Source organism: Miniopterus schreibersii (genome assembly GCF_964146895.1).
Source record: "Miniopterus schreibersii genome assembly, chromosome: 19".
NCBI classification, from domain to species: domain Eukaryota; kingdom Metazoa; phylum Chordata; class Mammalia; order Chiroptera; family Miniopteridae; genus Miniopterus; species Miniopterus schreibersii.
Window position 1 is genome coordinate 32,243,907 of NC_138119.1, and position 12,122 is coordinate 32,256,028.

At 51.5% G+C, this 12,122-nt stretch overlaps 1 protein-coding gene across 1 annotated transcript; it reads left to right on the plus strand.

Moving 5' to 3' along the window:
• Positions 1-325: 325 nt before the first annotated feature.
• Positions 326-2,521, plus strand: KISS1 (KiSS-1 metastasis suppressor; the record flags this gene model as incomplete). Its single annotated transcript, XM_081121903.1, has 2 exons — positions 326-437; positions 2,304-2,521. The coding sequence occupies 2 exons, from the start codon at positions 326-328 to the stop codon at positions 2,519-2,521; spliced, it is 330 nt and encodes a 109-aa protein (XP_080978029.1).
• Between the last annotated feature and the right edge of the window lie 9,601 nt (positions 2,522-12,122).

Consider the following 12,122-nt stretch of genomic DNA (forward strand, 5'->3'; position numbering starts at 1 on the left):
GCCCCTTTCCAACCTGAGCAGTCTTGCCCCTCCCACCAGTGGGGATCCTTCCTTCCTTCCTAGCCTGACTGGCCTCCAGGAAGCCCTCCCTGATCTAGAATGAGTTCAGCTTTGACTATACTGTGCAAGTGATCTCAGTTCCATTTCCATGATGTGTCTGTTCGGACTCACTCCTCCACTGGGGCCTCCAAGGGCAGAGTCTGTCTCCTCCCTTCACATGGGCTCTGCCCCTGCACCCAGCCCAGACCTGTGCCTGACCCAGTCCCTCCTTCCTCTCTCTGTCTCGGCCTCAGGGCACTTCTAGGACCCTCGGTTTCTCACCAGGATGAACCTACTGGTTTCGTGGCAGCTGCTGTTTTTCCTCTGTGCCATCTCCTTCAGGGAGACACTAGAAAAGGTGGCTCCCATGGAGAATCCTCGATCCACAGGTATGAGTTGTCTGGGGAAAAGGGTGGAAGGGAGCAAGTGAGTTGTATCAAAATGAAATTGACCACATTTTTCAGATTATGGCTAATCTATTGATGTGAGTTAAACAATGTATTTAATGGAACCCAAGACTGGCACATGCAGCTCATTTCATGGCCCCATTAACCTTGCAAGTTAGGGGTGGCTTTCCTGCTGTGGCATTAGTGGGCTCGCCTACCTAGGTTCAGGTCCTGGTTAACCACCATGCTCCTTCATGGTTTTCTCACACTGTGTTCCCTGCTCCATGCCTCTCTGGGCAGAGCTGTTGGGAAGGAATTTACAATGCAAGTTTCCTTCATCAGTGACCCCAGTCCCTTTATGGGGAATTTGGGGAGGAAAAAAACTAAACAAAACAGCAAATCCTATCAACTTTATGAGTTTGCTGTGGTACCGATGAGCTGGAGAAACTGAGGCCCAAAGATGTAAAGATGCCTCTCCAAAGCCACTCAGTCAAACACTGCAGAGCCCAGCAGGTGCCAGAGCTCCTGAAGAGGGTGTTTCTGAGTGGCACACGTCAGAGTGGTGCTACTCCCCAAGTCAGCAGTTGTGGGTTTAACACTGCTTGGTTCAGCTTTCTGGGCCAGCTAGAACCGTGGCCTAGCCTGTCTGGACTGCAGTTCCTCTAGCTATGGAGCATAGCTTCACATGTGATACACTGTGCCCATAAAATGTCCCAGAACAAAGAGAACATGGTCCCAGTGTCCTTTGCCAAGAGTATCTTCTCTTCTGGGATCAGGTGTCCTTTCTGGATGAAAATGACCTCACCACTGCCCAGGAGCATTGAGTTTGTTAGCTGTTTTGGGCAAAAGGCTTTAGGTGAGGCCACAAAAGGTAGCTTGAGAAGTGATTCTACTGCTGGGATAGCAGGTAAAACTGGGAAGGAAGCCATTGTCCCTCCCCATCTCAGGCAGGCCCTAGGCAAGGTGGGAGGGACCTCTGAGGAAGATGCCCACACTCCTCTTCTCCAAAGTAGCCAGGGCATTGAAGCGTGGGCCTCAAAGCCAGCAACCCCCACAACTCACAACCACTCACACACCAGGCCTCATTTCCGCTAATCAATTGCCACAATTGGCTGGGGTCATTGTGTACTCAGAGCTAGTTGCACTACTTTTCTGTCAAAAATTATAGTGAACTTAATGGGCCTTGCATGTGAAGTGCCTTCCAAATTAGCCTTGTTAACCCTCAGTATGAAGAGATTATACCCAAAGATTATACCCAAATGGGGGAGGTGAGCCGGATATGGTGACCCAGATAATTTCTGTTTTTCACTGAGTCCTTATATAGCTTATTTAGAGAGCTACAATTATTGGGGGTTGTGGGGGAACAATGGTCTTAGCTCCACTTTCTTGATTTCTGTAGCTACAAGCTTTTCATTAGCTTTTATATCCTTAACAAGCATTTCCTGAGGCTCTATTATGTTTGAGGCCCTGTTTCAAGCACTCTGAGAGGTAAGGAGATGAATGCTCATGGACCCACCTGCTCCAAGGACTCACAGTCCAGCTGGGGAGCCCGATACAGAAACTGGACAGAGGGCCAGGCAGAGAGCCAAGCTGAACCAGCAAACACCGTAGTTTTCTTTAGGTTCGATTCCTAAAAGGAAGTAATTTCATATAAAAGATATTGAAGATAATTCTGGAAAACATCTGAAATCAAAACTATGTTGAAAGAGGGAGGAACCAATGGCCTAAGCACCCAGCTCAGATGCTGGTGCTCCCGGCTGAGCTCTGAGCTCCCTGGAGGCCAAGGAACAAAGGGGAAGCACAGGGTGGGCTGTGAGCAGGTGCTGCAGGAGGCTCTCCTGGCCGTCCTCACAGTCTCTCCCTGTGGCTCTGTCCTAGGCCAGCAGCTCGGCCCCCTGGTGCTCCGGGCCGCCTGGGAGCAGAGCCCGCGGTGCGGGGCCTCCGAGGGCGCGGCGGGGCCCCGGCGGCCGGCCCCGCGCGCGCCCCGCAGCCGCCTGGTGCAGCGGGAGAAGGACCTGTCCGCCTACAACTGGAACTCCTTCGGCCTGCGCTACGGCCGGCGGCGGGCGGCCGGGGGGCTTCCAACCCCCCGCTGACCCGGGCTCGGGCTCGTGGGGGCCCTGGAGTCGCCGTCCCGGATCAATAAAGGAAACGCTGCCAGCTCCACGCTGGGATGGATATTGGCTAATCTCTGCGAGCCGCCCTGATGAGACTCTTCCCTTTCTCTCCTCTTCCGTTGGCTCTTTAGCTGGTTCTAAGACGGCTTTCGGGTTACCAAGGGCAGTGCTTTGCAAAATAGACGTGGTGAGGGGCCAGGTTGCTTTTTCCCGGGGCAGATCAGTGCTTCTCACACACACACACACAACACACACACACACACACACACACACACACACACACACACACACTTTCTCTGTCTCTCACTAAAAAAGTGAAAAATTTAAAAATAACTAAAGAAAAGTCAAAACTGGATGCTGCTTGGGGGTTTTAGCAATATCAAATTTCTAGCCCAGAAGGAAGCCGTCTATGAACCAGTAGCAGGTCTTCACCAAAAACCTAATCTGCAGACACCTTGATCTTGGACCTCCCAACATCCAGAGCCATGAGAAACAAGTGTTTATTGCTTAGGTCGCCCAGACAAAGGGCCCGTTAGGTTCCATAAGCAGTGCTCCCTGAATTCTTAGGTAGGAGAAACATGCAAAACAACACTGGTGACGAAAGCCACATAGCGACTGAGGTTTGCGAAACTGAGACCTGGATAAGAAGGTTCCAAGGCTTGTCCCAAGTCAGGAAGCAGCTGAAGTTGGAGGAAATGGTATCTGTCTCATAGAAGGCCTGCCTCCCAAAGGCCCAACAACAATCTTGTTGACATAACCCTGAGGCTCAGAGTTATTCCCTGCTTGCCCCAGGCCAGTTCTGTGGCTCCTGTGGAAGCCACTCAGGGATCGGATCCTGTAAATATAAAAGTTCTGGTCCTTGGATGGGGAACTACATCCTGGAATAGGCCGCCAAAAAATGTTCCTCCTGCCAATCAGGCTAGACCAGGTGTGGTGGCAGAATCAATGGCCTCATCAGAAGACCCCAGGGACCAGAGAGCCAGCCCCCAAATCATGGGCCTTAACACAGATCCAGACACCAATTCAGGTGGGAAGCTGGGCGACCATCTAAGGCCATCCCCACAGCTCACCTAACTTTCCTTTATTGACTATGCTCCTGGGAAACACCCCTTTTGCCGCCCCAAGTCCCCAGTCCCAACCTAGGACCTGTCACCCTCCCTCCCCCCAATGAAGACCTATATCTTATTCTGTGGGGACAGCCAGCCCCATCTAACTCAGGAGGACCCCCTATGTGGGATCTACTTTGCCCAGGCCAGGGCACCCTGCCACCCTGCCGCAGAGGAACTGTGGCCCCAGATTCCTCCCCAGTCAGCCCACTCTACTCCTAGGAGGCTCCTGAAGCCAAGGGGAGCCCCTTGAAGACAGTGCCTGCAAGGTGTTGGGCTTGGGGAGCAGTCACAGGCTCTGGCTCGCTCTAAGCTTTCTCTTCCTGTGTCTGTGGGCGGGCACATTAACTGAGGAACCCGACCATGGGAGGAGGGTTGGCACGCCGGGCTCACGTTTCAAGGGGCTGCAAGTCCCAGAGCCCACTGCCCCTTTGCCAGGATCTGCAAAATGCAAGGGAAAACACCACAGCTTTCTTGCAGCTTATATTCTTGGAGTGGGGGCAGGGGAGGGAGAAGGGTTGAACAACCAAATAAGTAAAGATGATTTTGAACAGTGACCCCCCCCCAAAAATCAAATTGCTATAAAAATTTCTCAATGAGTTCCTCTTCATTCTTAGGCTTATCTCACTGTGAATGGGTAACAAACATTTTGCAGAGGGGCATGGGCCACAGCCCACACTCTGAGTAGCCCTGATCTAGGCCTGGGGGACACAGACGGCTTCAGTACCTCTTCTTTCCTGGGGCAGCTTTCAGCCAGCTGGACAGCTTGATCTGGAAGATGATGCCAACTGCTGCCCTGTCCACTGAGACTTAACCATCACCCAGCCCCAGTTAGACCTGTGCTGGGTGCTCAGCCCCAAGGCACTGAAGCCTCATTGCATGTTCAAGGGGTGTCCACAGTGACCTGGGCCATCCAGGCCCTCTCCCCACAGAGCCCTGGATGGCTCAAGTACTTTACACATATTGCTCACTCTGCATCTTTGAAACCACTCAGGGAGCTGGGCATGTCATTCCAGTTTCCGCAGGGGAGAGCCCTGAGGTTCAGAAAGATAAATGCCTCACTCCAGGCACACAGCCAATGAGAGACAAGCCTAACCAGGCTTCTGACACCTCTCTGAGATGGCAGGGTTTTCATCTCAGCCATGGTGGACATTGGGAAAGGTCAGTCGGCCTTGTGGGGACATTTCAAGGGCCCCAGTAGCTGAGTTGAAATTTCTGCAGGAAAGGGTAGAGCTAGTCTACTGGGGAAACTCTAGAAAATCCATCCTTCTGCCCACAAGAAAACACAGCCGTATTTGACAGCCTCAAGCTACCTCGGCTCAGTCTAGGATGGACATGCTCCTTCCCACAAGGATTGCGGGGCCCACTACCATCCTGTGAAGCGCCACAGTGTTTCACCCATTATGGAAACCAGGACAGAGTAGGATGGAGTCAGAACCTTGTTGCTATGACAATGAGATAGCCTGTCATGGGAACAGGACAACCTGCCCCAGACCATCTCTACCCTGACACCGTCCCCCAGGATCTCTCAAATCAGTGATCCCGCTGGGAGCTCAGGGCATGGCATGCCATGACAGGGGTGCTGGTTTTATTTGGAAGAGTGTCGCATCCCCGCAAACATCCCGGATGTCTCTGTACCTCAGGGAGAGGAATCATAAACCCAACAACCAGTTTGTTAAGTGAATTATTCTCCTGCTCCCTGGACCAGTCTTCCCCTGATGGAGACTGTGTGGTAGGAAGAGGCCGATCGTCTCTGAAATCTACTCTTAGCCTCATTTTACAACATTCCCTGTGACCTCTCCAACCCTTCCTCAGAGCCTGGGTTTAGACAGACAGAAGGTGGAGGGTGCGTGTGCGTTGCTTCAGGGCAGGAGAGGGAAGCGTGCTCCGTGGTATAAGCAGCTGGGTAGGCGAGGGGGTAAATATGAGAAACTGTGTGTATGTTCATAGATGCGTCTGGGCGACCCTGTGTGTGAGGCGGCCCTTCTAACTACATTTGGGGCCTCATCCGCTCCCGCTGCAACCCAGGGGCCTCCAGGATGTCCATTCTAGCGGACTCAGCAGGCAGCGGGACCAGAGCTGGGTCTGCCTGTCCCATGTTCCTGGTGCTGGGCCCACTGCCTGTGAGACTCTGGGCTTTGTAGCTCTTGGCCCCATGTCTTGGGAAGAGATCTTTGGTTTCATGAGGCTCCCAGCCTGGCTTTGAACCTGCGTCCTGGATTGGAGGAAGGGTGCAGGGCAGATTGCAGACTATGAGGGGATATAAACATTGCTGGCACCAGGGACTCCCATTCTCCTCTCCAGACTTTCTGGGTAGGCTCAGAGAGCCAAGGCACCAGAGCCATAAGAGCTGGAGGTACGGTTGCCTGGGAGTACTCAAATCCACTCCTTCCTGGGGTCTCTGGACAGTCCCCAAAGGACAAAACACCAGGAAGGCCTGGGCATCGTAGCTGGAAAGTTGTAGAGCTGAGTGAGGTTCACTTTCTAGCTCCACATACCAGTTTTCCTGTGCACTCCAGTCTTTCCTTCCCCCAAGCCCACGGTGGGGCAGGGCTAAGGCTCTTCCTGAGGGCTTTGTCTTGGGATCAGGCCTAGCAGCCAGTGGAACTCCATCCCTTCCCACTCCAAATGTCTTTAACGACAATACAGGTGAAGTCACCAATCCCCAGAGTAGGCCTCCTCCCCTCAAACCTGCCAGGGCCAGGCATCTGAATTTTGACCCTGTCTATCTACTTCTCTCTCTGGAAGCAGTTTCCCCAAGTGCAGACTTGGTCTCAGGGAGGTGACAGAAGTCAAGCCCAGAAAGCGCCATCATGCCCTTCCCTTCAGTGCCTTTGTCCATCTTAAAGGCATCAGAGCACAATATGTCCCCAGCCTTGACTCAGAGCAGAGAGCCTGGGGCAGGAGTTGGTTTTGATTGTTGAAAGAGCCAGGACATAACAGCCCCCACTTTCCTCATCTCCTGCGGTCTTGCTTGCCCACGTTTTCTCTAAAGCTGTCCAATATAGTCTTTTTAAAAAAAATATGTTTTTATTAATTTTAGAGAGAAGGAGAGGGAGAGAGATAGAAACATCAATGATGAGAGTCATTAATCAGAGGCCTCCTGCACGCCCCCTACTGGGGATCGAGCCCACAACCCAGGCATGTGCCCTGACTGGGAATCAAACCCTGACTTCCTGGTTCATAGGTCAATGCTCATCCACAGAGCCTCACCTGCCAGGCCAATATAGTCTTAACGACTGTCCCTTCAACATAGTACCTTCAATAAGTGTTAAAAAGTACCACTTTTGCCCGGCCAGGCATGGCTCAGCGGTTGAGCACTGACCTAGGACCCAGGAGAGGACAGTTCGATTCCCGGTCAGGGCAGATGCCTGGGTTCCAGGCTTGATCCCCAGCAGGGGGCGTGCAGGAGGCAGCTGATCAATGACTCATCATCAATATTTCTACCTCTCTCTCTCCCTCTCCCTTCCTCTCTCTGAAATCAATAAAGATACATTAAAAAAAAAAAAAAAGGACCACTGTTGACACATTTATGTATGCTTACTCCCTGTGCCCCTCAAAAGACAGCAAAGAAACAAGAGAGGGGCATAAACTCTCAAGGGCAAAGAGAAGGGAGAAGGGACCACAGCAGATGAGAAATGACAGTCAGATTTTGAAGACAGAATTAGATGGCAGGCTTGGCAGAATGAAGGAAGCTACACCCTCAGCTACAAAGGGGGTTCCTGGGGGGACACGATTGACTCACCCCAGGACTGAGTCTCAGTTCTTGGAGGTGTCAGGGATGAATCCTGAGCTGAAAACAGGGTGACAGCGGGAAGTCTATATATGGAGAAGTTAGATTCCCCATGTCCCTTCTCCCCAGCCAACACAGCTGTCCCCCCAGCCCACTGGGAAAAAACTAGAGGTTTCTCTCATGAGGACACAGTGGAGACCTCTGGTCACAGGGACACAAGCACAGTGAGGATGGAGATGAAGAGAGTGACTGAATGAAGGCAGCAAGGTCTCGCCTCCTCGGACAAGAGCGAGAAGGCCCCAAAGAAAAGACCTGCAGACACTAACATCGGAGGGGACCTGAGTCTGTTCAGGCTGCTACAACAAAATACCACAGACTGGGTGGCTTGTAAACAACAGAACTTTATTTCTCACAGGGCTGGAGGCTAGAAGTCCAAGGTCAAGGGGCCCCAGATTCAGTGCTATATGAGCACCCGCTTCCTGGTTCATAATCGGCATCTTCTTGCTGTGTCCTCACAGGGCAGAGGGGCGGGGGGAGCTCTCTGGGCTCTTTTTCCTAAAGGTACTAATCCCATTCATGAAGGCTCTACCCTCATGACCTAGTCACCTCCGAAGGCCCCAACTCTAAATACCACCACATTAGGGGTTAGAATTTCAACACATGATTTTCGGGGGGGGGGGGGGGCACAAGCATTCTGTCTATGGCATTGCCCCAGGGAAAGCCCTCTCAGAGCCCCATCTAGGAGCCCTGCACCTGCATACTGAGTTTCTAGGCCCCTCCACCTGTCTCCTAACCATGAGTGGAGAGCCAAGGAGCCTAGAACTTCTAAGACAGCCTCCAGTTTGGAAGAGGAGACCAACGTGAACAAACACAGCCAAGCCAGTGTGGCTCAGTGGTTGGCATAGACCCATGGACCTGGAGGTCCTGACTCCCGGTCAGGGCAAATGGGGAGTTTCGGGCTCCATCCCCAGCAGGGGGCATGCAGGAGGCAGCAGATCCCCGACATTCTCTCTCATCATTAATGTTTCTCTCTCTCTCTCCCTTCCTTTCTCTGAAATCGACAAAAACATATTTTAAAAAACAACAACAAAGTGAACAAAAACAGAAACATCATTTTAAAAAATTAGTCTATATTTAATATCCTCAGGGGGCATGAAACAAGTAGCAGGTGCAATAAATATAGGAATAATCAGAGGATAAAAAAGAGCCCTTGGATGCTAAAAATTTAGGAGAAGAAATTTTTTAAAGAAATAAAAGAGTTAGAATATAAAGTTAAGGAAATCTCCTAGAAGGCGGAGCAGAAAGAAATCAGGGGATAAAATACAAGAAACTTGGAGAATAGGCAGAAGCTGTGATGTCCTGCTCCTATGAGCTCCAGAAAGGAGAGAGAGAAAGTGGAAGGGAAGGGAAGCTATGGCCAGAGTTGATGCGGGACGGGCTCCCGAGATGGAAGGACATGAGTTTCCGCACTGAGGGCCTCACTGCGAGCCCGGCTCACTATGGAAAAGGCAGCGAACGCCCCTAGCGATGAAAACAGAGGAGACTCGGGAATCAGAGTTGCACCAGACTTGGTAAAATCAGAATATGTTGGAAAACAACTTCTAATTTCAGAGGGAAAATAAATTTCAGCCTAGATTTCTATTCACAGCTAAACTATCAAGAGTAAGGACTGAATGGAAACATCTTCAGACATGCTAGGACTGGAAATGTTTACTTCTCATGCAGCCCTTCTCAGCAAGAGCTGGGAGCCTACAGGCTTAACAAAGTTAACAGAAAGACAAGGGATGGAAGAGGGGGAGGCAATGATGAACTTAATGAAAAGCCAAAAATGACCCAAGAAAGAAAATGTAATCGTGATACACCGTGAACAATAATTATAATAATTGTAAATGCTGACCTTTGATTTTGAAAATTGAAGATCAGAGTATAAAAGAGAGAAATCCTCATCTGCCATAAAAAGATCAATAAATAAGGTATAAAATAAAAGAACTAATAAATGGCAGTGTACGCATGTAAGTTTTAGGAAGATGGGCCACCACCAACAGCAGCAAAACAGCGAGGGTTGAAAGGCACAGCCTCTGTGGTGGAACAGGGCTGGTGTCTGCTAGTTTTCATTATAAGCCTTTTAGTTGTATCGGTTTTTAAAACTAGAGCATTTATTTTTCTGATTAAAAAATGATAGGAAAGAGGGGAGGGAAGGAGGGTCCATTTCCTGGGAAATGCATTCTTGGGTTACAACCACTTTCCCTCAGAGCCCTGCCGCATCCCAGCTACCCTGCTGGTGACATTCTTAGCACACAGCCCTGATTACCCTCCCACCAGGGCTATCACCCCCGCATCACCCCACCCCCCACCCCCACACTCCTCCTGGCTCCTCTGGAAAAAGGGGTCTTCCAGTTTAAGCTTTTTAATCATGAAACAGACCTCTGGTGCCACGCATGGCACAGCAGTTTCACGGTTCAATTCTCAGTCAGGGGGCATGCCCAGGTTGCAAGCTCAATCCCCAGTAAGGGGCGTGCAGGAGGCAGCTGATCAATGATTCTCTCATCACTGATATTTCTTTCTCTCTCTCCCTCTCCTTTCTTCTCTCTGAAATCAACAAAAACATTTTTTTTTAAAAATAGGAGAAAGCATCTATGATGTGTGTAGTCCTCATGCCTCAGGATGTGACAATCTGGCCTCACTATGCTGGGTACATCTCATTGCAGGAACACCCTTTGACAGGGCTCTCCACTAAGCCCCCAGCCCCTCACCAAGCCTCTCCTCCCCAGGCCCCTGCAGCCTGTAAGACCTGTGAGGCCTTCTTCAATTTCCCCTTGAGCAGGCCCCAGGTTGGGATCACCTCAACCCTGTGGCTGATTTCCTGTCCTCCACGGTCCCCTGAAAAAAACACTTGGTTCTCTGCCCCCTCCCCCAGCTCCAAGGTTCTCCTGGTCTCAGTGCCTCCCCAGAGCTCTCCAGGTAATTACTCCTTCCGGAGGGTCCACCCACACAAGGCAGCCCTGGCTGCTTATTAAACTCCGTTCCGGTCTTTCTGTTCCTCTCAAGGCCCCATCTGTTCATCTCTGTTGAGCTCAGTGGCCCCATCTGATTGAAAAATTCCTCCAAGGAGCCAGCTGGGGCCCTAAGTGTGGTGCGGGAAGGAGGACAGGTGGAACGAAGACACGTAATTTTTTATCTTTTCTCTTGCTTCCCCATTTGCTTTTTATGGAGGTAGGACTGACCCAGAGGTGCTTCGCTCCCCAACTCTAAGCCTCAATGAGTCCAATTTCTACCTTTTTACCACCTTCCCTAGAGCAGTGCCCCTGGCAAGCATTCTCCACAAAACTAATGAAGGCCAGGCATAAATCCACGCTGTTCACAGCAGCATAAATCAGGCTTTTCCTGCTCCCAGCCTCTCTCCTCCCACCCTTGACCTCTGCTGGCCACTCCCAGGCTTGGTCTGAACACCAAATCACCTTGGGGTCATCACAGAGCAAAATAGGATTTGGGGCCATTTTTAGAGAAACTCTGAGTACACCCCCTCCCCAAGTCTCGGCTCCCACTCTATACACCCAGCCATGGGATTGAAGAGAGGTGCAAGGGCCAGGCTCCAGCTGGATTTACGCAACTCCTGACATCGTGGGTCTGCCCCGCTGGGAAAGGGCAGGTACCACGCAACCCTTCCCTCTGAGTCCTCCAGCTCCACTTCCCCTGACCTTGTGGTGACGCAGCCAGGGGCCCATACGTAGGTTCTGGGGAGCTTCTGTGAGAACAACTGGACCCCTGGGCTGACAGGGCTTGGGAGATGACCTGATAAGGGTCCCTACCCACTTCCCTCCCACCTGCAGCCCAGGGCCCTGGAAGGCCCAAGTTCAGAGAGGAGAGACTCTCATGGTCCCACTTCCCTCCCACCCACAGCCCAGGGCCCTGGAACGCCCAAGTTCAGAGAGGAGAGACACTCAAGGTGAGGGATCTTCCGATTCCTCCCCATCCTGACAATGGAAATGGCAGAGTAACAGGTCAGAACACACAGGGCCCTAAAATGCCAGAACTGGCTATCCCAGGTTGGAGCTTACACCTCACAGGACTCTCTCTCCCGTGGGCAGTGATGCCGACTAGGTATTTCTTCCTTAGAATGAAACCAGACTCCTTCTCCTGGCCCCTCCTCATGGCTCAGGCTGCACCGATAAGCCTGCCTGGCTCTGCTTCCCCTGGAAAGTCCTTCAGGAGCTTTGTGATGCCCTAGAGCTGAACGAAGAAGGTAGACTGAGAGACTCCCAAAAGGCTGCCCCTTGCCAAGCCTTGGAGTTGGAGTGTCAGACAAACAAGAAAGATTGTTATTTCTGGATCTGTTACCCTCTTAGAAGTTGATTTCTTTGCCTCTCTTCTGATCCCTACAACTCTTGTGTACAATTTGACTGCCAGCCTCACACTGTTACACATCTCTCCCCTGGGGTAGTGATTCACACTCATTCACACTTGCCCTGCTGTTCCAGAGATGTGCTGCACACACTTTCAGGAGACAGGGGACAGGGTTGTGGGGAGGGGCGGATGCCTGGGTCCACAGGGGGGTGTAGATCTACCGGCGGGACCCCTGGCCCTGGCTTTGCCATAGAAGAGTGCTGTGTATTGACCTCAAATGTGTGTGAGGGCCCTGTGTACTGTTCTGAGTGCCTAAGCTACAACTGGATATAGGGTTTAAAAAATGTCCTCTCCCCCACAGAGAGCTCTGTAGCGTTAGCAGCACTCACAGCAGCTC